General features: G+C 41.3%; 1 protein-coding gene across 9 annotated transcripts in view; it reads left to right on the top strand.

The window, feature by feature from the left end:
* GUCY1A1 (guanylate cyclase 1 soluble subunit alpha 1) overlaps window positions 1–23,528 on the top strand; it is a 72,155-nt gene that overhangs the window by 14,592 nt on the left and 34,035 nt on the right. For 6 of the 9 annotated variants that reach the window (XM_005217642.5, XM_024977000.2, XM_005217643.5 and 3 more), the window contains 2 exon segments: window positions 16,411–16,802; window positions 23,452–23,513. In XM_005217642.5, the coding sequence (XP_005217699.1) occupies window positions 16,545–16,802; window positions 23,452–23,513 (320 nt within the window). In that variant the 5' untranslated portion in view covers window positions 16,411–16,544. 9 annotated transcript variants of the gene reach the window in all.

Here is a 23,528-nt window from a genome sequence, read left to right as displayed (position 1 = left end):
TCCAGAAACAACCAAACTGCTTTCCAAAGTGATTGTTCATTTTTTCATTCCCACCAGCAGTTTATGAAAAATTCCAGTTATTTCTTATCATCATAAAGTCTTGACATTGTTGCTTTTAAATTTTAGACATTCTAATGGGTTTTTGTCTCATGACTAATATTATTGACATAAAGAGATGTTTATTGATTAGTATTAGGTTTAGGTGAGATCATAGGGTGGGAGTGTTACCAAGTACAAGCTCATACAGCTTGCCGCATGACAGGTCAATAAATCCAGCGATGAGTTGTTGGGACAAGGAATATTGGCTTTATTCAGAAAGCAACCAGATCAAGAAGATGGTGGATTTGTGTTCCAAAGAACCATCTTCCCTGGGTTTGGATTCTAGTTTCTTTTGTAAAGCAAAGAAGGGGAGGTGAGGCAGTAAAGTATAAAAGGTGATTTTTTGTTGTTGTTGTTCAGTTGCTCAGTCATGTCCTACTCTTTGTGACCTCATGGATTGCAGCATGCCAGGTTTCCGTATCCTTCACCATCTCCTGGAGTTTGCTCCAACGTGTCCATTGAGTCCGTGATGCCATCCAACCATCTCATCCTCTGTCGTCCCCTTCTTTTCCTGCCTTCAATCTTTCCAAGCATCCAAGGTCTATTCTAATAGAACAGAATAGAATAGAATAAGTCTGTGGCCAAAGTATTGGAGCTTCAGCTTCAGCATCAGTGCTTCCAATGAATATTCAGGGTTGGTTTCCTTTAGGAGTGTTTGGTTTGATCTCCTTGCTATCCAAAGGACTCTCAAGAGTCTTCTCCAACACCACAGTTTGAAAGCATCAATTCTTTGGTGCTCAGCCTTCTTTGTGGTCTAACTCTCACATCCATACATGATTACTAGAAAAACCATAGATCTGAATATATGGACCTTTGTTGGCAAAGTAATGTCTCTGCTTTTTAATACACTGTCTGAATTTGTCATAGCTTTTCTTCCAAGAAACAAGTGTCTTTTAATTTCATGGCTGCAGTCACCATCCACAGTGATTTTGGAGCCCAAGAAAATAAAGTCTGTCACTGTTTCCATTGTTTCTCCATCTATTTGCCATGAAGTGATGCGACCAGATGCCATGATCTTAGTTTTTTGAATGTTGAGTTTTAAGCTAGCTTTTTTACTCTCCTCTTTCACCTTCATCAAGAGGCTCTTAATAAATTATTGCAAATATTTTGTGGTTCAAGCCAGACCCTGGAGAAGATGGGTTAACTTTTCTTTCTTGCAGCCATTCACAGGTGGGCCTCCTCAGAATGTTTCTTGTGAGCTGAACAAAGGTATTCAGGCATGGGAAGCATTGTTCCCAGAGACAGTCCATTTTGTACACTTCCAGCTATTGGAATAGATATTCCAGCTATTGTACACTTCCATCCCTTTAGTAATTCATTTGTAGCAAAAGCAATAGAACACAAAGGGTAGAGAAAAAGAAACAGTTCCAATATGGAGTCAGATGTGTTCTTCCCTGTTACAGTAACTTGTGATGGGGTTGGTGCCCTTTTAACAAGAGACACCCGAGAATTATCATTCTCTCTGTCTCTCTTTCTCTCCCCTTCTTGTGAAGGCACTGTGAGAAGGTAGGCATCTGCAAACCAAAAAGACAGCTTTCACCAAAACTCATCCATGCTCACGCCATGACATTGGTCTCCCACCTGTAGAACCTAAGAAAATGCATTAATATTGCTCAGGCCACCCGGTTACCCAATATGGTGCTGTGTTATGGCAGCCTGTCTGAACACAATACCGTGACTGTCTTCAGATTCCCAACAAACACCTCTTTTTGAATAGTGCCCTCTTCTTTTTCCTTCTCAGCACACTTTTCTTATTTCTGCTTCTCCATCTGAACCATAACATCCTTAAGTATGAATATTCCCCAGAATCTTCCATTTGGCTCTTTTCTATTTCTTTTGTTGCCCTTTAACATTGAACAGTTTGAGTAAAAGTCCCGATTTGAATGACTTCCTGTATGTGGAGAACCACAGATTCATATCTCTAATCTGTTTTATGCTATTTAATTAAAGACTTGAATTTTTAGATGTATCTCTATCCATATGTCCCTCTTAACAGTTCACGATCCATGTGTACAAAACACAGTGGACCATCCTTCTCTCAACCTGGCTTCTGCTGCCAGTTTCTATTCATGGCACATCATCCTCCCAGGCAGAACTTGAGTCATCCTGCTCCTCGGACCTAGTCAGTTGCCACTGATGCCAACTTTAATTTTGGACTATCTCTGGCACCATCCTTTCCTGCACTCCCCACAACTTCCTGTATCCCCTCCGTTCACCCACACTGTCCTTCTTTCACAGCATGCCCTTCTGCTCATGACTTCACGTCCAATCTCTCGTCATTTTCAAATGACCTTAGTGAACTTCATGCATTTCTATGTGCGATGAGATTTTTTTCTCTTCCCCAAAAGGTAAACATTAAATAATAAAATGGAAAAGGAAGATAATTGATAAATATAATAAAAATGAATAGGACAGCTCATACAAAACAATAAAATAGAACAGGAAAATATATAGAAAAATATTTTCAAAATAATTTCTTCTCTAGTTGTTACATATTTGTGTTTGTGTTGCATGTACAGAAGGACCTAGGGAAAATAAAGGGAAAAGATGGAGTGACCCATATAATAAGGACTTAATACCTCTATATCCTTTCCGTGTTTATACCAGATGACTCCAAGCTGATAGTCTTGTCTTTTAATTTCAGCATAAAATAACTTACTAGAAGCCTACAGCTGGATAAATTGTGACCTGCACTGGCTTGTTAGATTAAGGCTGGAAACATACTTAATTTTCAATTAAGGGGCAGAGACAGGGTAATGAATAAGTCAGGCTATTTAGAAAATATGTTTGGAGAATTAAAGAAAGACTAAAGATAGCTTCTTGAGAAAGTGCAAAAGGTGATGAGAAAATCATGAAAAAGAGCCTGGGGAAATGTTTTAGAAGCTGTAGATGCCAAAACAGTTTTATAGTGTGCGTTCATATTGGTGTGGTATGAAGATGAAGTGTAGCATGTACAGTAACTTTCAGGTGTGAAACTTGAGCTCAGAGTACCAAGTGTGAAGTTCTTGAAGCCATTGCAGCTTCGGTGGGGGGCCCACAGAAAGTGGGGGCTTCCCAGCCTCTCAGTTGAGGAGGCGATCAGAGTGCATGGGAGTGAACTCTGGACTCCAGGTCAAATGGCCTCCCTTTCAGAGTAACCTCTGACCCTCAGCAGCTTTGGATTTGGGCCAAGTCACAAGAATCTGGATTTCTGTTCTGCCATCTGTGAGTGGGAAGGATTGCAGTAAATAATCTCTAATGTCTCTTCAGGCTCTGAGCTCGTGTTATGTAAATGCTGTGTCTTTGTGTAAACAATACTGAAATGAAGGAGAAGCATTGTTTGGGTTCACTGTGAACAGGAAGGTTTCTTGGAACTTTCCCTGTTTCCAGGCAGTTAGAGATGAGAAGGCCTTAAAACAATGTTGTTGTGGTTTTAGATTTAATGGGAAAGGACTCACTCTCTCAACATGTCCTTTGCGGTATCCAGATATATACCTGCAAACCCATGCTCAGAAGCCAAGTGTCATTTCTGGTAATGATTTCTTTTGAACCAATGTGGCTGAGACGGTAAAGAATCTGCCTGCAATGCAGGAGACCCGGGTTCGATCCCTGGGTCAGGAAGATCTCCTGGAGGAGGGCATGGCAAGCCACTCCAGTATTCTTGCCTGGAGAATCCCATGGACGGATGAGCCTGGTGGACTATAGTCCATGGGGTCTCAAAGAGTCAGACACAGCTGAGCTGTCTAACACCTTCAATCATAATGTAAAAATTCAGAAAGAATTGAATTTCAGTTGGAATTTGCTGCATTTCTTTGGCTGACCTGGTTCCAGCATAAGCTTCAAGCATTGTGTGTCAGTGTCAATGACAAAAGACTATTTTCTGTCTCAAGAATAAGAAAGAGCTGAACAGAACACTTGAGAAGTCCCTTTCCTGCCCAGTGGCCTCTAAACGGTCAGTGGCCTGTGCCCCGTGGACCTACCAGAGAGACTCTCCTCCGGTGTTGCCAGGACGGAGCCCTGGTTGAATGGTAGGGGAGGGGAGGGAGTCTTACTCAAAATCTCTCTTCTGTGTCAGCGTTACTCCAATGCACCTCTATTTTTTCACCTTTGTTAGTCTTTTCCTTGGGATTTTAAAGGAAAATTTCTCAGAAAAATATACTTTCCCATAATTTATTCCTCTGCTTTACTATAAAGACCCCTTGAGTGTGTTAGAGACACTCACAGACTTTCTAGTTGTCTTCTGACCATACTTGCTTCCCCAAACCATAGAGATAAAAGTAAAATTTTGCACAGGGGGGTCTCATGAGAGTTCACGGGGTCCTGAGAGGGCATCTCACACCTGCATTTCTGGGATGTCCTGGCTTCATTCCTTCAGTCCACAGGCCTAAGGGCAGGTATATACTGGTGGAGACTGTATGTACTGGTGGAGGAATTTGAGGAATAATCCCTGTGATATAGAAAAGGTCCCCCATTTATCAAAGGCACCCTAGCACGTTGGGTTTATAATCAGATGGGCCTGGGTTCACTTCCTGTTTCTGCCACTCACTAGCAATGATCAAGGACAAATAATCTATGTTTTAGATTCTTTTTATGTAAAAGATATAAATACACACCCCTCATAGGCTGGTAGTGATGATTCAAGGACATAATGTATATGATGTTTTATAAGATCAGCAAACTGATTCTATAAAGGATCAGACAGTAAATAGTATAGGCTTTGGTGGCCTTGGGGGTCTCTCGCAATTACTTGGTTCTGCCGCTGTTCCAAAGCTGCAGCTTTAGGCCACGTATAAATGAATGAACTTGTAAACATGAAAACCCCTGTTTTCCCTATATTATCGGTCCTTCACTTCCAACACCAAATGTGTGTGTTTCCTCTCCCCAGAAATCGCGACACCAGCTGGGTGTCATACAGTTTAATTCAGTTCTGAGACCATATCCCTAGAGTTAGTGTCGGGATCCCTTAGGTTGAGGGCACAGTCCCACAAGACTGCCCCGGCTTCAGATCCTAATCTCACATTCATGCCTCTGGTGCTTCTGACCAACTAACCGTGAATGAAAGGTCCGCACATCTCCCCTCTCTGTGTTCCATAATAGCCAGATGAGCTTACAGAATTCAGGAAAATAGCTTGCTTACTGTATACGCATTTATTATAAAAGAATACAATTCAAGAATAGTCAGATGGAAGAGACACACAGGGAAGGTGTGGGGAAGGACCTGGAACTTCATGGGCTCTGGATGCCCCACCTTCCTAGCACCTCCACATGTTCCCCAGCCCAGGAGCTTGCCACCACAGTTGGGTTTTTCTATGGAGGCTTCATTATGTAGGCATGATGGTTAAATCATTGGTCATCATTTGCAGAGATGTGGATGGACTTAGAGACTCACACAGAGTGAAATAAGTCAGAGTAAAACAAATATGATGTAATATCACTTACACATGGCATCTAGAACAATGGTGCAAATGAACCTTTTTGCAAAGCAGAAAGAGAGACACGTGTGGATACCAAGGGGGTAGGGGTGGGTGGGATGAATTGGGAGATTGAGATTGACATATACACACTACTATGTATAGAATAGATAACAAATGGGAACCTACTGTATAGCGGGGGAACTCTACTCAGTGCTCTGTGGTGACCTAAATGGGAAGCAAATCCAAAATGGGGGGATGTATGTACACATATGGCTGATTCACTTTGCTGTACAGCAGAAACTAACACAACATTGTAAAGCAACTACACCCCAATAAAAATTAATCAAAAAAATAAAAGCGCAAAAAAAGAAAAATCATTGGCTATTAGTGATTAACTCAAACTTCAGCCTCTCCTTCCCCTACCCACCAGAGATCTGGGTGGGATGCAAAGTTATAACCCTCTAACCCCAGGTTGCTTGCTGTGTCCTAGGCGACCCAGAGACCCTGGCCACCAGCTACCTCATTAGCATTAAAAAAAGACCATCACTCTGGAGATTCCAAGGGTTTCGGGAGCTGTGTGCCAGGAAACTGAAAAGAGCAAGAGTGGGCAGAGACCAGATATATATTTCTTATTATGGCACAACATGGCCGTGTTCCAGTGAGACTGTATTTATGGACATGGAAATTTGAATTTCATGTTGTGCTCATTTATCATGAAATTTTCTTTTGGTTTTCCTTCACTTTATCATATGAAGACCATTCTCAGGACAAGGGCTGGGCAAAAACAGGCAGCAGGCTGGATTTGACCCACAGGTCATGGTCTGCCAGCCCCCTGAGTTTCTGGGTCTTCCTCGGGGCTGATTTACCTTCCTCTGACCCTCCCACTATTCCAGGACCAGCATCTCTTCCACCACCCACGCCTCCGTCATGATGCATTTCTTCCTGGTCTCCTTGTTTTGCTCTTTGCTGGTTTCCATGTGGCCAGGCCTATATGTCTTGATTAATTTGCTCTTGGTTAGGCTGAAGAAGGTTCCATCTCCAGCAGAGCTTACAAGTCTTAGGTTTTTATGACTCTATTAGTTTGTGGTCCTTTTTTCTCAAGGATCTTGGTAAAAGTTCCAAGGGCTGGACTAGAAGAATCAAGACTCACTATTGTATCTTCTTCCAGAATCTTCCTTCCAAATCTGATAGGTTAGACCTCAGATAATTTGACTTTCTTCCACTGTAGAGTGAGTCCATGCTCATGAGGTCACCCTTCTTTCCCATCAAGGAGAAGTCACTTGGATGCCTCCTCATTCAAAATATTAAATCAGATGCTCCACAGATGTGACAGTCAATACCAGAATTGACTTTACTCTTCTCACAAACCTATTTTAGTCGGATGTTGGGTGACTTATCTTGATTTCACAAGTATCTTAAACATTTGCCTAAGTGTCTCACCTCTCCCTCGTCATCACCTAAACCTTTCTACAAAATAAACCAACTTTGAGAGGTAAATAGAAAAAAGGGTTACCACTGAATCAATTTTGAGAAGAACAGGTAACTTATAAAAGCAAAAGCTGGAGATAAGATTCTTTGTATAATAAACACGAACCATTTGTCAATCTAGCATTCTAGGAAAAGAAAATCAGATACCATGGGATTCCTGTTTTAGCTTGGTTTTAATTTTAAAATGTTCCACATTGGAAATAATTTGGATTTATTGAAAGCAGTATGCACTGCAATGACATAAGATTTGCTTGACTGATATAACGTTTGGTTTAATGAGTGGAAAAAGAGATTTAAAATCTAGCATAGTTCTTCAATGTTTATTCTAATATTTTATTAAAGAAATTTGGCATGCAACTTATTAGTTAATAGAATTACATAAGATGAAACCAAAATAGAATCTTAATGTTCTGGGTTATGCTGTATACTCCATTATTTTGTAATTCAATAAACAGAACCCTAACTATTGACATAGATACGACTTTCTTGGTATGCTGTAATGTTCTTCAAGTGGAGAATGTTTTCTGTATTTGTGGTACACTAAGCACCTGCTATGGAGAAGGCAATGGCACCCCACTCCACTACTCTTGCCTGGAAAATCCCATGGTTGGAGGAGCCTGGTAGGCTGCGGTCCATGGGGTCGCTAAGAGTCGGACACGACTGAAGCGACTTAGCAGCAGCAGCAGCAGCAGCAGCAAGCATCTGTTATAAATGAGGTTACTTGGCTTTGAAAAGTGATGATTAAAAGTGGCATAGGTTTAACATATTACCTGTCTTTCTGAGAAGATAGAATACATTTGTCAATCATTTATTTAGTTACTTCTGTGAGCCTGACTATCCTGTGGAATGCTTTTGCATAACTTTTCCCTAATCATTCATATACCCCTGTTTCCTCATCATTTTTTGGGCAAGGTAATAGAAGCTCAGTGAAGTTAAGAAAATGATTCAGTATCACCCTATTGCTGAGTAGTAATTGGGATGCTTGACTTCACAGCACATGTAGGAAATAGTTATTAGAATACCTATTTCCATATGGAGAGAGTTGGGGTGGATTAGCCTAGGAATTTCGGAGAAGGCAATGGCACCCCACTCCAGTAGTCTTGCCTGGAAAATCCCATGGATGGAGGAGCCTGGAAGGCTGCGGTCCATGGGGTCACTGAGGGTCAGACATGACTGAGCAACTTCACTTTCACTTTCATGCATTGGAGAAGGAAATGGCAACCCACTCCAGTGTTCTTGCCTGGAGAATCCCAGAGACGGAGCATCCTGGTGGGCTGTCGTCTATGGGGCCTCACAGAGTCAGACATGACTGAAGAGATTCAGCAGCAGCAGCAGCAGCTTAGGAATTTGACTAAAATCAGAGTTGATAAAGGGTAGAGTCAAGAAGTAAACACACAGCCTTTGGTGTCAGAACCTAACTCAGCCTTTGGTCCTGGAATCTGACTTGGGTCCACGCACCTGGTCCGTTTTGAAAGTTTCATCAGTGTTTACTACCTGAATAGTAATGAAATCTATAGTCTTAGCGAATGTGACTTTATTGTTTTTTTCCCTAAGTAATTAAGTAGGATTTCACCTTACTTGTAAATTTCAATCAAACACTGTTGAAATACAGGCATTTCTCATACAACATGATACAAGTGTTCCTAAAAATCTCTGTATGCTGCAAAATTATGCACTAAAAATAAATGGACTTATGGGAAGAAAATGTGTTGAAGTGAAACCAATCAACACTTACGGCACTAGCTAAAGCTATAACAGTCCTAACAAACATACAAGCTTAGTTAAAAAGACAAGCTGAATTCTGATGAATACCGCACTACAGTAATTATAGGACTGGTTTAAGGGGAAGAGGTAGCTTGATGGGAAGGAATTATAGGAAAGTGAAGAGCCTGATGAGTTATTGAGAAAGGGAACTAAACAAGGAAACTGTATCAAGACAGGGTGTATATTCAAGCTGAGCTGCGGGGATTTGCAGGTGTGAATGGGGGTCTAGTTGACCCCTATTTTACACTGACATTATCCCCCATTAGTGAATATGAGCCAAACCACATCACAGAAATACACAGTATTTATCTGCAAGTAGATGAAAACAAAATGGCTTTATATAGGGTATAAAGGAATCACTTATCTCTTGTAACTCTGCAGAAGAATCACCATATTTTCCATAAATATATTCATAAAAAGATGAAGTCATCGTAAGGAACTATTTGAGCAGTACAAGTATCATGTGGATTCTAGGAAGAGCTGGAAAATATTCCACATATTTCTGGAACAAAATATTGAAACATTTATCTGATTTCCTTGTGATCTGCCATTAAGAGGGTATGATATTTAATTTGAAGAGATACTAACTGTATGCACTCAGATTTCAGTGATAATCCTGGTAGAGAGGTTTAAAAGCGGATATTTAGAATTTATAGTCCCCAAAGTTTTGCTCTTTAATTAGCCATAAAGCATCCTGTAACAGTTTGCTATAAAAATTGAGAATCAAAAAGTGATAATTCTTAAAGTTAAAATCTCCCAGCTCTAGAGTATCAACATTGCTCTTATTTCAAAGTTGTCACTGCTGAATCTAAGAAAGGTATGGATCACGCCCACCTTATTTTTAAGAAAGAATTAATGTAGTGTGCTAAGCATTTGTGTCCGGTGCTATAGCTTTAGCAAAGCAGTTATTTTCAGGAAAAGGAGAGTTTTTGTGTTTTGGGTCCCCAGGACTGACGTTGCCATGACCTTTAGAGGTAACTTCCTTGTTCTGCGGGGGGTGACCAGCATGGGCTCTTAGTAACAAAAATTTAAACTAAGCATCTTCCGCTTGTGCAGAGAGCTGGAACTGCCTTGCACTGTGGAGGTCAGTAGCCGGCCTGGAATCTGAACTGCTGTTGGCTTGCCCATGTCTGGGCTTTGGAATAAGGAGGAGCTGCTTCCCTAAAGAAGGCTTCAGAGGAGAATTGGAGCAGCCCAGTCCCCATGAATGGTCATGTAATATTGCAAACCCCACATCTGGGCTTGGTTATGACTGAATAACCTGGTCTTGGGAAGTGAGCTGTGGACAACTTTAAAGGGAGCTTTTCTGGATCCTGGTCTCCCCTGGGCTATGGCTTATTGATAAGGTGAGTTGGGAGCCTATGGGCTCCCTTGCCTTCAGCCCCACGTCCCACCAGGAGATGAAGCCTGTGGGTTCTCTCTCGGAGATGCTTCAGGATTGATCTGCTTTTTATCCGCGGGGCCACTCTGATCCAACCTAGATCAGCCGCCTGTCCAACTCTGACCTGTCCCTCATCCTGCATTTCAGATAATCTCTTGAAAATACAATGATATTTTCACTTCTTAGTCACCTAGCTTTTAGAACAGACTGGTGGCTTAGGTAGCATGGTTTACACGCCCCCTCCATCTGTATGTCCTGACCGCCACTGGCTCATCTGCATCACCTTCCCCAGGTTCTCCCTGGCCGCACGCTTCGGCTGGGCTGGGCCCGTTCATTTCCTGGGATGTGCCCTGGTCTGTCCTCGCCTCCAAGCATGCTCGCTGTTTTCTCTGGGGCTCGCTTCTCTCGGCTCACAGTCACCATTCAGCTTGGTTGTCTCTTCCTCCTGAGACTGGATTGGGATCCCTGGTGTCACTCCCGGAGTGCGGTGTGCACCCCCTTTGATAGCACACGTCACACTTGGAGCTGCGTGTCAGAAGTATTTTCCTAAAGGAGTCCTCTTACACTGTTGCTAGGAATTTCAACTGGGACACCACCATGGACAGCCACTATGAACAATGTAGAGATGCTTCCTTTAAAAACTAAAAATAGAAGTACCATATGATCTAGCAACCCCACTTCTGGGCATATATCTGGGGAAAACCATAATTCAAAAAGATCATGCATCCCAGTGTTCATAGCAGCACTATTTACAATAGCCAAGACATGGAAACAACCTAAATGTCCATCAACCAAAGAATGGATAAAGGAAACATGGTGCTTTTATACAATGGCATATTACTTGGCCATAAAAAGGAATGAGATAATTTCATTTGCAGCAACGTGGATGGACCTAGATATGATGATACTAAGTGAAGTCAGTCAGAGAAAGACAACTACCATATGATATCACTTATATGTGGAACCTACAATATGATACAAATGAACTTATTTGCAAAGCAGAAACAGACTCACAGACATAGAGAACAGACTTATCGCTGCCACAGGGGAAAAAGGATGGGAGGGGGGATAAATTAGGAGTAAAAAATTAAAAATAGTCTAGTCTTCCTGCTAGATTGTAAGCTCCCCCTGACTATGATGCCTTTTGCCCATGGCTCTGCCCTTGCACCTGGAAGAATGTCCCACATATAGTAGGCCACTCATAAATGCTTGTTGAGTAGACTGGAACGTGAACAAATGAAGGGATGAAGCGGGAAGCAAGACGCAAGCCAGTGCATCAAAGAATCTGTGAGAATGGAGCTTACGAAAAGCAAAATGCCAGGGGAAGGTCAGGTGTGTTTGGAGGTTTAACTTTCAGGAGCTCATGGCTGAATTTAGCAAGGAGGTTTGGGTGACACGGTGAAAGCAAAGCCAGAGCCTGGTCGGTGGAAGAATAAATCTTGTGTAAACGGGCTGAGTGCTGCACGGGGCTGTGACTGGAAAAAGCAGCAGAGCTGGCATTGGAGCTGGGAGCAGGGGCGGCATGAAGGAAGCCGGCTCTCCCCTGCCCTTTCCCTCCAGTCAGGGAGGCACAGTTTTTCTACTACTTTGTCCAGCTTCCCTGGTCTGTCACAGGGGACTGTTCTGTAAATATTGCTTCCTGCCAAGTGAAAAGAAACACATTTTGAAAGCCTGATTTTTGAAATATTATTGAACAATTTTTCAGCTTTGGAGGAATGAAAAGGTTCGATGTTCTGAATGTTAAGCTGCCTTCTTGACATTTGTTTATGAAGATGGTTGTTACAATTTGGGTGGGGCATGCACACTTTATCCTTACCGAGGGGGTTTGTTTTGAAGGTCTCTCTTTCAGCTACTGTTCTATATCTGGACTTTGGAATTTAATCTTAAAACACATATTTCTTGAATCACAGATTTGGGTATGGCTGGGTGCTAAGCCTGGCATGTGACCTGCTATTGTAAAACAAGCTTGCTGTGTGAGAGAGTACGTGTGAGGTGCTTCCCCCCCGCACTTCCCACCTCCCAGGTTTTTCACATGTGGAAAACAAGGGTTTGTGCTTAATTCTTTCCTTAGAGGTTAATGATGGAGTATCTCATTACCTACACAGCAATGCATCCTGGTTATTTTAAAAAAATTATATTGGAGTATAGTTGATTTATAATGCTGTGTTTCAGGTGTACAGCCAGTGAACAGTTATACATATACATATATATATACTGTTTTTGCATCCTGGTTATTGATATGAGGTCAATAGGTCTTTATTGTCACTCTAGAGGAATTAATAACTTACCAGTAAAGGGAGAAAGCATTCAGTCAATTTGGAGGCTGTTTAATCATCAGCCTGGGGGATGGCAAATACCTCTTTGAATTTCTGAGAATATCTCTCCCACTGCCTGCCAAGGCCTTGTCACCAAATTTATCACTTCAATTCACTTGTTTTTTTCCCTCCCATGTCACTACCACATCTACACCCAGCTCTGTACTGCATTCAGGAACTGACCCAACCATTTCTGAAGTTGCTGCTGATGTTTTACAAAAGAATCATCACTGGTTCCCTTGAAGAGCATAGTCTGTCTTCCTGGCAACCTGGCAAATGACTGACAAACACGAGTCTCCAAGGTTTTGGCATTGGCTGCATCTGTTCGTAGTGTAATTTCATCAGCTGCACAGACGAGGGACGCTAATTAGTTTGTTGATACATATGTGATTTAATGAGACTAAACACTTAACTGATCTTGAAGTAAGCACAATTTGTTTCCTGTTGCTGTTTTTACTTTAATTAAAAAAAAAATGTTAGGCACATTGGCTGGAAATTAGAGCACTGTGTCATATTGGAGAAAAAAGAATTTCCAGGAAGTCTGACTGGTCAGTTGTGTCCTGCTCTAATGAGATTGAAGAGAAGAGGATAAAATATTGGGTTTGAGAACAAGGGTTGAAATCCAATTTAAATAGAAGATTAAGCATAATGGAAGAATTTTCATAAACTACATTATGTCGGAATCCTCTGTCCAATACTAAAATTATAATATGTACCAGAATAACTGATTTTAGGAAGAAATTCCAGACCCGCATCAGCTCCAACATATAATCTATTTTTATGGCCTTTAAGTGCCCTCTTTTCTAGTTATTGTATTATATTTTTATGTAACTGAAACTATGACATTCAATTAATAAAATTTTTCTTCCTAAAAATTCACATAAAATAATGGTATTTTGATTTTTATTAATAAATATTTATTTAGAATTATCTACTAGACTCTTCTTAATTACTTTCAAGTTGTGCAAAACTGAATCCAGAGAGGTTCTCTATTTTGGGACTGGGAAGAGGTGATGAGGAAGTAACTCTAACCCCATGGTTAAAATTATATTTGTATTAAAACGCTTCATCTAAGTTGCTTAGCTTTTTGCAAACACGAGTCAGTACTATGGTCTGTGCAGCCTGTTTTCATGGGACCATGTCCATGCTCTCTCCTCTGTGTATCTGCTGCAGTGGCAGAGTTGAGGCATTGACCACAAGCTGAAGTGACCCACTCTGCCTTTATGGGGAGGTTGGACCCCTGATCTACACCATGCCGGAGGACAGGAGTTGATAAGTAGTAATATGAGACGTGGGTTTGATCCCTGGACGGGAAGATCCCCTCAAGTAGGAAATGGCAATCGACTCCAGTATTCTTGGCTGGAGAATCCCAAAGACAAAGAAGCCTGGCGGGCTACAGTCCATAGGGTCACAAAGACTCGGACAGGACTGAAGTGACTTAGCATGACTACTCAATAGTGTTGTTGAGAAACATTAAAGACTAAGAAACAGCTACTTGTAGAACTGAATCTTAAACAGATCTTGGTGGAGAGCTGTAGATCTGCAGGTCTTTCTGAATCCAGTAACCGGTCCTCCATCACCAGATCACCTCTAGGCACCCAGCAGCCTCTGAGATAGACCATGCCCTCTTCTCTGCTGGCAGAATATGGTTTCTGCTCCTTAATGCTGAAAGGATCTCCCTTTGTACCTTCCTGAAGATTCATAAATTATGTGAGAACACAGATTTGGGGTTTGACTTTAAGAAACAGAGTCATGTAGGTGAAATCTTTGAAAATGATACAAATGAACTTATTTACAAAACAGAAACAGACTCACAGACATAGAAAGCAAACTTATGGTTACCAAATGGTAAAGGGGGAGGGATAAACTAGGAGTTTGGATTAAATGTATACCTATGGCTGATAATCATGTTGAGATTTGACAAAAAACAACAAAATTCTGTAAAGCATCTATGCTTCAATTAAAAAAATAAAAAAAAAGATACACACTAAGGGAAAAGAATCTGAAAAAGAATAGATACATGTATATGTAAAACTGAACTATTTTGCTGTACACCTGAAACTAACACAACATTGTAAATCAATTATACTCCAATATAAAATAAAAATTAAAAAATAAAAAGAAGCAGAGAGTTCCAGCAGTTTCTTCTGGCCTGTCAGCATCCATCATCTTTCCCAAACCTGATAACCCAGCAACACCCCAGGGGCTGTCAGATGTGAATTCAGCTTCCTTGTTTGTCCCAGTTTGGGAAATGAATTGTACATTGTTCTAAGCCTATCAGTAATTTATCTGTGAAAAATTATAAGCTGATGTTATATACATTAGGAACATACTAAGAGCACTGAGGTGCATAGAAAAGACACAAAATAATTGAACTCCAATTCCAAAGACTGAAGTATAATCCTTTTCATGATTCAAGTACCACCAGCCAGCAAGCAGGATAATTACGTTCTTATTTGCTTTCTAATGTAAACTTATAAACCATATCTTCAAGATAAATTAATTCCAGTGTATAAACTAAGCCTGATTGTTTAGAAACAAGTGTAACTTGTTAATATATGAGTTTGAGTTAATGGAAACCCATTGGCTGTGGAATCAGATGGACCTATGTTTGAATCATAGCTCTTGCACTTTCTAGCATTTCAAATCAAAGATGACACAAACGTTGAGCCTCTGACCCACTGGTGATAAGAATACCTATTTCAAGTGGTTGCTGTGAAGCTTAAATGTAAAGACAGGGTTCTTAGCACTGTACCAGACCATGTATTCTTTTTCCCTCTTTTTTGAGTTTTTTGATTTTCCAAGTATCGAAATAGCTGGTGGGCTCAGTTAATCAACATCACTGTATTGTTGACAAGCTGAATTTACAACCAGATGGTTCCACTGAAAAATTAATGAGACATGGGTTGTGAATTGTGTGGAGACTCCATTACAACATCAACAAAAACAAAAGTACAGGGGAAAATTGGCCAGAAGGGTCATGCTCATGACTTTGGGGACTCCTAGAAAGAGAGGCCTTCTTGGATTACTCCAGTGTCATCTGGATTTGGATTCAAGGTCTCCTGTAAATCCAATGGCCTATTCTTAGGAATCAGGAGTCTTTTGAAAAAATATTATTTGTTTTTCATTTTGGTGATATTTTAAAAATATTTTACTATTTATAGAGATAAGTCTCTTTGTCAGTAATCATTTCAATTAATTTTTTTCATGTAAAAGACAATATTTCAGATCTAACAACATATACTTGGGCATCATTATATACATTTTTTTCTTTGGGTATGTTTAGGAGACATTATGCATGCTATTCTGATTTTTTAGAAAATACAGACTAATGAGAATTTAGTAGTATGAGCAGTGATATGACATAGTTTGAGACCCAGCTTCTGTCATGCTGCCAAGTCGCTTCAGTCGTGTCCGACTCTGTGCAACCCCATGGACTGCAGCCTAGCAGGCTTCTTTGTCCATGGGATTCTCCAGGCAAGAACACTGGAGTGGGTTGCCATTTCCTTCTCCAATGCATGAAAGTGGAAAGTGAAAGTGAAGTCACTCAGTTGTGTCTGACTCTTAGCGACCCCATGGACTGAAGCCCACCAGGCTCCTCCATCCATGGGATTTTCCGGGCAACAGCACTGGAGTGGGGTGCCATTGCCTTCTCCCGCTTCTGTCATAAAACCACAATATTTCACCCTTGTGGAATCAAATGAGACCAAATGGGCTACAAAAATGGGAATCAGTAGTTTGTGCTAAAGACATTTTGGAGAAAATTATATTCTATTTGAAAAATATTAAAATACTAAAAGCAAGTATTTTTCTAGTATACTGGAATGCACACATAGGAAATAAGATCTTTACCAAATGTTCCATTCATTTTATAATGGACATTTGCACCAGATTTTTTTTTTTAACTTGCAAATGACATAGGACTGTTTGGTCTTCACTTTTTCATACCTGTATTTTTCTCTTTCCATAGGAATACAGAGTCACTCCTCTTTCTCCTCTGACCTTCTGCAGCCCCTGGACTCCCTGGTCATCAGCATCTCTGGTCCGCTAGTGGCTTCTGTGTGTCCATCCTGGTAAGAAGAACCAAGCCCAGGAGCAATCACCATGTTTTGCGCGAAGCTGAAGGACCTGCAGATCACGGGGGACTGCCCTTTCTCCCTGCTGGCCCCGGGGCAGGTCCCCAGAGAGCCCTTGGGGGAAGCCACAGGGAGTGGGCCAGCATCGACCCCAGGGCAGCCAGGCGTCTGTCCAGGTGTCCCCGACAAGAACCCTCCCGGAAGGCTTCCCCGGAGGAAGACCAGCCGCAGCCGGGTCTATCTTCACACTTTGGCAGAGAGTATTTGCAAACTGATTTTCCCAGAGGTGAGTGCCTGCCCTTTCAAGATCTTACTGACATTTTGAAAATGGTAATAGGGTGTTTTCCTAAGGAAAATGTGAACACTCGCTTTCTCACTTTCAAGGCTATAGTAGATGTAGACAATTTGACAATTTTCTGAAAACATTTAAAAACATTTTTAAAAAGCAATCATTTTCTTAAATTGTGTTTAATCTTAAAATGTTTACAGTCTTGCATTCTTTTCCAAAGCATCCTGCACTCTGACAAGCTTTATGACTTTGAGCAGCTGTTTCATCCTCTTGGCCTCAGCATCCTTATCTGAAAATAGACATGCTCACAATCCCGGGTCCCTAGAGTTTGCACAAGCATTAGGTGAAATAATCCACAGCTTTCACCACCCACCAGGACCCATTAGTTACTTACGGATGGCAAGCTATTTTTTTTTATGGATTCATTAGCTATTTTTTAAGAGCTAAATTCCTTGGAGAATAACTTATTCTCTGCTGGGTTTCCCTCATCTAATTCCTAAGATCATCATCTGTTCCCACCAACTTGCTGAGGTGGGAAGACCCACCCTTGTCCTGCTGGGTTGGACAGGGTCACAGGCCTGTTCATGACACCTCTGTCACCACTTTGGACATGTCTTGGTGTAGGTCTGTGGGTGGCACAGCCTAATGCTGTTTTGAGATCTGGAGCACCACCCTTAAAGGGATTCAGGAAAGACACTGTATGGTCTCATATGTGGAATATTGAAAAACAACAATAACTCATAGAAAAAGAGATGATACATGTGGTCCCCAGAGGCAGAGGGTGGGGAAGGGGATTAGAGGAAGGTGGTCCAGAGATGCTGGAAGATAAGATAAATGAGTACCATGGGTGTAACTCATGGTGACCCTGCCATCCTGTGTGGTGTGTAGGAAGGTTATCTGGGTTCTCATCACAAAGAGAAAGTTTTTTGTTTTCCTTTCTTTTCTTTGTTCTGCATCTGTATGAGAAGATGCATGTTAGCTAAGCCTATTGGGGCCATCATTTCACACGATAGGTAAATCAAGGTGTCATGCTGTATGCGTAAACTTAAACAGTGATGTATGTCAATTATTTCTCAATAAAACTGGGGGAAAAAGAGAAAACAGGGAATGCTGGGGACAGGCCATAGACCTAATTAGGTAAAATATGTTTGGAGTAGACAGGGCATGTGGAGAGCTCCTCACCCCATGGGCCTAAAGAGAAGAGCCACTGAAAGTCTTCATGGCATGTCTTCCTCCTTCTATCAGTGTTCACAGTTTTATGCAGATTCACTTAGCCTAGGAGATTGGGCATTGAAAAAATCAGATTCTGGCTCTCATAATTTATTGATGGTTTTTAATTGACTCCACACCAACCCTTTGCCTTGTGAGAAACACTGAAGGACCACAGGCTGCTGACTTTAGGACTGGAAGGAACTTCAGAGGTAACCTTGTTTACTTCCCAAGAAGGACCTGAGAGGCTAAGTGACTTGACTAAAGTCACACAGCTTTTGAAAGATATAGCAATTACTGCTGTCGGCAATATGGGCTCAACGGGCAAAGAAGAGACTTGAAGTTTGAAGAATGGATAAATTAGAATTGGCAGGAAGTTGAGGGAACTTATTTCAAATATAAGATAAGCACAGTAGTAGACTGGCTAGTGGCCTTTGAGATGGAAATATTTAATTACAGTCTCCCCGCTCCAGTCACCAGCAGCCAGCATTGACTAGGATGAGGGATGCAGCTCTTCCCAGGCAGTTGGTTGGTGTCAGTCTGGGAAGCGGTTGGCACCCTCATTTCCAAGGGCAGAGCACAGGGATGAGCAGATGGTGAGGTTGGGAAGCTGGAGAGTGGCCATGCTTTCCCCAGGTCCTGTCATTACCCTGTTGGCTTTATTATTTTGTTTGATAAATTCTGAATTCCTACAATGGAAGTCATGCACATATTGGAATCTCTTTTAAAAACATTCAGAATATCAAATATATGCATTCTTATTTTCCTTTATTTAGGATAATGTGTGTCGTTTGTTTGCGGGCTCATAGCTTTGAGTGTGCTGTCATGTAGTAGAGAAAGCCAGGCTGAGGACTTCCAGGAAGCAAGAGGTCTGCCCTTGACCTGAAGAACCAGGACTCTTTCCCACAACTGAGGCCATTTTCATTCACATTTTAGTGAACATCGCAGGGCTGGATACATTCATGCTGAATAGCAACCAAACTAGATTACTTCATCAGCTATTCAAACATCTAGGTGTCTTTGATTAAATAGGGCTTTTTAAAAAACTGATCTTTTTTAAGTGGACAGATTTAATGCTTAGCTTACTGTTCAGTTTCAGTCCTATCCGTAGCCCCAAAGAAGAGACTCCAGATAGCATTTGATGGCATCCTCGTTCTTGTTTTCGATAATTAGATGTAAACTCTAGTTATGTTTTAGGGGGGACAAGTATTATAGTTCATTATCCTTAGAAGATTTAGAGTGGGAGATGGCATTCCAGAGTCATGGAATCGTAGGTTACAAAGGTCTTATAGCTCATCTAGTGCAAACTTTTCATTTGTTTGAGGAAATTAAGACACATAAAAGTTAGATCACTTGCTTTAAGATAACTAGGGGAGATGGAAAGGTCTCTGCACCTCATTCATAATCTGTTGCTCTTGTATTTGATTATTAGCTGATTTTTCATGGAAATTCTCCCCGATAATCCTGTAAGCTCCTCAAGCAGAGTGTTTTTAAAATAACTGCATCATGATCTTAGCCACAGTTGTAGCAAATCAGAACCCATTCCCTGAACTAAATCGAGTCACATATGCTTATATGAGGGCTTCTCAGGTGGCACTAGTTATACAGAACCCACCTGCCAGTGCAGGAGACATAAGAGATGCGGGTTCGGTCCCTGGGTTGGGAAGATCCCCTGGAGGAGAACATGGCTAACCCACTCCAGTGTTCTTGCCTGGAGAATCCCATGGACAGAGGAGCCTGATGGGCTACAGTTCCTAGGGTCGCAAAGAGTCAGACACGGGGCTGAAGCGACAGCACAGCACACAGCAGCACACGCTTCTGTGAAGGATATTATCCCAAATCACACACCTTGTGAGATGAAGGGGGCTTGAAGGAACTCCTGAAGTCTCTGAAGGTGTTGTGGAATATTGGGTTGCAAGAAGAAAAAAAGAAGTAGTATTCCGTTATGCTTATGAGCTAAAATTTCCTTGGTCTAGAAGAACATGAAGAACTATAGAAAACATTCCATCCCAGGTCCTGCCATACTCAAAACCTTTCAATGGCTTTTCTTCGCTCTTACATAAAAATAAGCTTTCTTAGTGTAGTCTCTAGGCAAAAAGAAAAAATGCAGAAAAGTTAAAAATCATCTGAAGTAGCCACTAATCCATAAACCAGACCTATGAAATTCCATTCAGAGTGTTCCCAGCAATACTGGATGAAATGGCAGTTGTACCTGAAGTGTTAATATACTGGTATCCTCCAGGGCCATCCTGCAGTCGTTGATTCTGTATCCTAAGGCGTGAGATCTCAGGGAAGTTGAGTCCTGCTCCTGACATTCTTGTGATCTACATCATCTCAGGGTGTAGGCTCAGGATGTGTTCGAGAAGCCTTAGCACCAAGGTAGGAAGCTCTAGGCACCAGCAGCCTTTACCAATAAATGTTTTGTCTGAAAAACTTGTGGGTTTTGTTTTGTCTTATCTTGAATTTATAACAGTTTCCAGAGGAGCAATGGTGTATGATGAAAGCAGACACCAAAGCCTGTTAAGCTGTAATATCACTAACATATGCGGCTACAGCTTGGCTAGGACTTCAGAACTTTTTACTTAAAAAAAGCAAATTCTTTTTTAAAAAAAAGTTTTATTGGAGTAGAGTTGACTTACAATGTTGTGCTAGTTTCAGGTGTACAGAAAAGTGAGTCAATTATACATATACTTATATTCATTCTTTTTTCAGGTTCTTTCCTCTTATAGGGTATTACAGAATATTGAGTAGAGGGCCCTAAGCTATACAGTGGGTCCTAAGTTCTGATTCAGCATAGAAAGTCAGGAAGACACCTGTTCTAGGAAGTCCAGCAATGAGAGAGGGACCATTTGTCCTTTCTTACAATGACAGCATATATATTAGGAGGAAAGGACAAGAAAAAGAAGTTTCTGGTGGCAGTGGGAAGGAAATGAAAGACCAGGAAGAATACAGACTGAGAATGGTAAAAACGTGTCCTAGTGTTTAACCAAAAGGTCAAGAGGAGAGAGGATGGTGATATTTCCACTAGTACTTGAGGTGAGGAAGGAGAAAGTCTTCAGGGGCAGAAATGGATGGATTTTCTTTCTTTGTTGCCCATCCCAAGTTCCTGGTCAGAGCAATAAATCATGTATAAGTAAATGTAATTAAAGTTATTTTAACTTGAAATAATATAAATTGTGTTTTTGAGCAAGCTGCAATGGTAACATCTCTGTACTGAGTTATATTGCTTCACTGATACACATGTTACAGACTAAGCCTTCAGGACTTGGAACGGCTGACAGGGGAGATGATGTGCATTCATTCCTTTCTTCCTTCATTCCATCAGTATGTAGGTAGCATCTCCTGTGACCAGGTACTTTCTAGGTGCCCAACATGCGGTGGTCAGCTAAACAGATCTTCCCTGTCCTTTTGGAGTCTCTATTCTAGTGGAGAAGACAGAAAATAAGAAAAAAAAATGTCAGGTTGCAAATGCTTGAAGGACAACCAAGATCTTCTGTGCAGGCAGTGACCATCATGTCACTGATGACCCCTCTTCCAGATGGCTCAGTTGTAAAGAAATCTGCCTGCCAACATGAGAGTTGTGGGAGACGCAGCTTCTGTCCCTGGGTGGGGAAGATCCCCTGGAGGAGGAAATGGCAACCCACTCCAGTATTCTTTCTTGGGAAATCTCATGGACAGAGGAATCTGCCAGGCTACAGTCTGTCGGGTCGCAAAGAGTCAGATGTGACTGAGCATGCACGCACGCACACACTTTCTGTCTGATTAGGTTTTAGAGAAGGGCAAAACTCCCAGCAACCCAGAGTTTCATGGGCTTTCATCCACAAAGACTTGCTGGTGTTCGTGATTCCAGAGTCACTCTCTATGAAGTCAAAGACCCTTGATGGGGTGAAGCTGACACTGGCAGTCTTATATATAACTGATGGAGTGACAATGGCTACAAACTCTTATGAAATTGATCTGGAAAGAGCTACTGGAAATCCATAGATTTTAAGGATTCCACTTAAAAGAATATAACCTACAGAAATAAAAAGCAATACATAAGAATAAGAAAAAAACAGCAAAAAAAAATGCCCTTGAAATATTAAAGCCGTCTTAAGCAGCCTAGGCTGTCTGCTTCTGCTTCCTTTAGGGTCTCAAGTCTAATGTTTCCTTCTTCCTTCCTTTCCCAGACCTGCTCTCTGCCTGCCAGGCAATCACCCTTTGCCACAGGGTGCTGGGCCCTTGCTCAGAATCTGCCTGCTGGCCCAGCACCCTCCAGCCCTTCTGTCTCTCGCTCCTTATCTAAACCATCAGAAAAATTGTTATATGGGTAAATTTAAGTTCTATTTTATTTCTTTTCAGCACTTATATTGTCTTTCAAGAAATTTCACATTTAAGTTCTACTAATATATGCTCTTTAGAAACCAAAAGTTCTTTTCATAATTTCATTAAAACAGAATCTTGGTCGATTTTGCTTGACTTTACTGTCTTACAAGAGGGATATAAATAGTTCTTAAGGAAAAAGGAATTTCACAACTTGGCACAGAGCCAGAGAATTCTCCACTGTCCTCTGGATAAACTACAGAAGGTGGCTGTATACACATGCAGATACATAGAACTTTTTTTTTTTTATGGAATGTAAAGAAGTTACCAATGATTTACTTTCCACTTATTAACTGGTTAGGGAGAGCAAGCTGCTAAGAGATATTAGTTATCAACCAGTATTTAAAACTATGCAGGCTTACATACAAGTATTTTGCAATCTAGGAAGATTCATGAGATACTCAGAAATCAGTAAAAGAGAAGAACACTGTTAAGTATTTTGTGAAGATTGTTTGTTCAAGGAAAAGAAATGAGTACAAGTTTGGGGAAATCCAAGATTTGTTTCAGTCAGTAATCAACTGAACTCGGTGACAGATTGGATTTAAGGGATAAAAGAAAGGGAAGAGACAGATGCTTGGAGTTTCTAGAGAAGGAAGAGACAGGAATGATACATGAGCAGAATGTGAGATTGTGGGAGGGTGGAGGATCTCAGCATAGGGTAGGGGGCTGCTATGGGTCTGTGGAAGGAAAGAGGGTCTCCTGGCTTGAGCCCCGTTGAGACTGAAGTCCTGGCTGCACGTCCAAGGGATTTCCTGACCTGGAGGAAGGTGTGCCTGACTTCACCAAACTGAGTCTCTTGTGTGATTCCAGCTCGGTGGCTGTTGGTGCCACCCACCAGGGATACAGCTCACATCCAGATTCAAGTCAGTCTGAGTGGTTGGCTTCTTCCCAAATGTGAGAGCTGTTGAAAATCAGTCCTCTTTTCCACAGGGGTAGTTCAACTACACTTGTCTTTAAAGTAGCAATGCTTCTGCTTCTTCCTGACAAGCTCTCAGAAGAAATTTTTGTGAAATACGTGTCTTCAAGAAAATGATTATTTAAGGGAGTGTTTAAAACTTTTCTTTTCAATTTTCAGTTTGAGCGTCTGAACCTTGCCCTTCAGAGAACATTGGCAAAACACAAAATAAAGGAAAACAGGTAAATTGAATCATT

Source organism: Bos taurus, chromosome 17 (genome assembly GCF_002263795.3).
Source record: "Bos taurus isolate L1 Dominette 01449 registration number 42190680 breed Hereford chromosome 17, ARS-UCD2.0, whole genome shotgun sequence".
Taxonomy (NCBI): Eukaryota; Metazoa; Chordata; class Mammalia; order Artiodactyla; family Bovidae; genus Bos; species Bos taurus.
The sequence above is the reverse complement of the archived record's forward strand: the minus strand, read 5'-3'. Positions and strand labels throughout refer to the sequence as shown.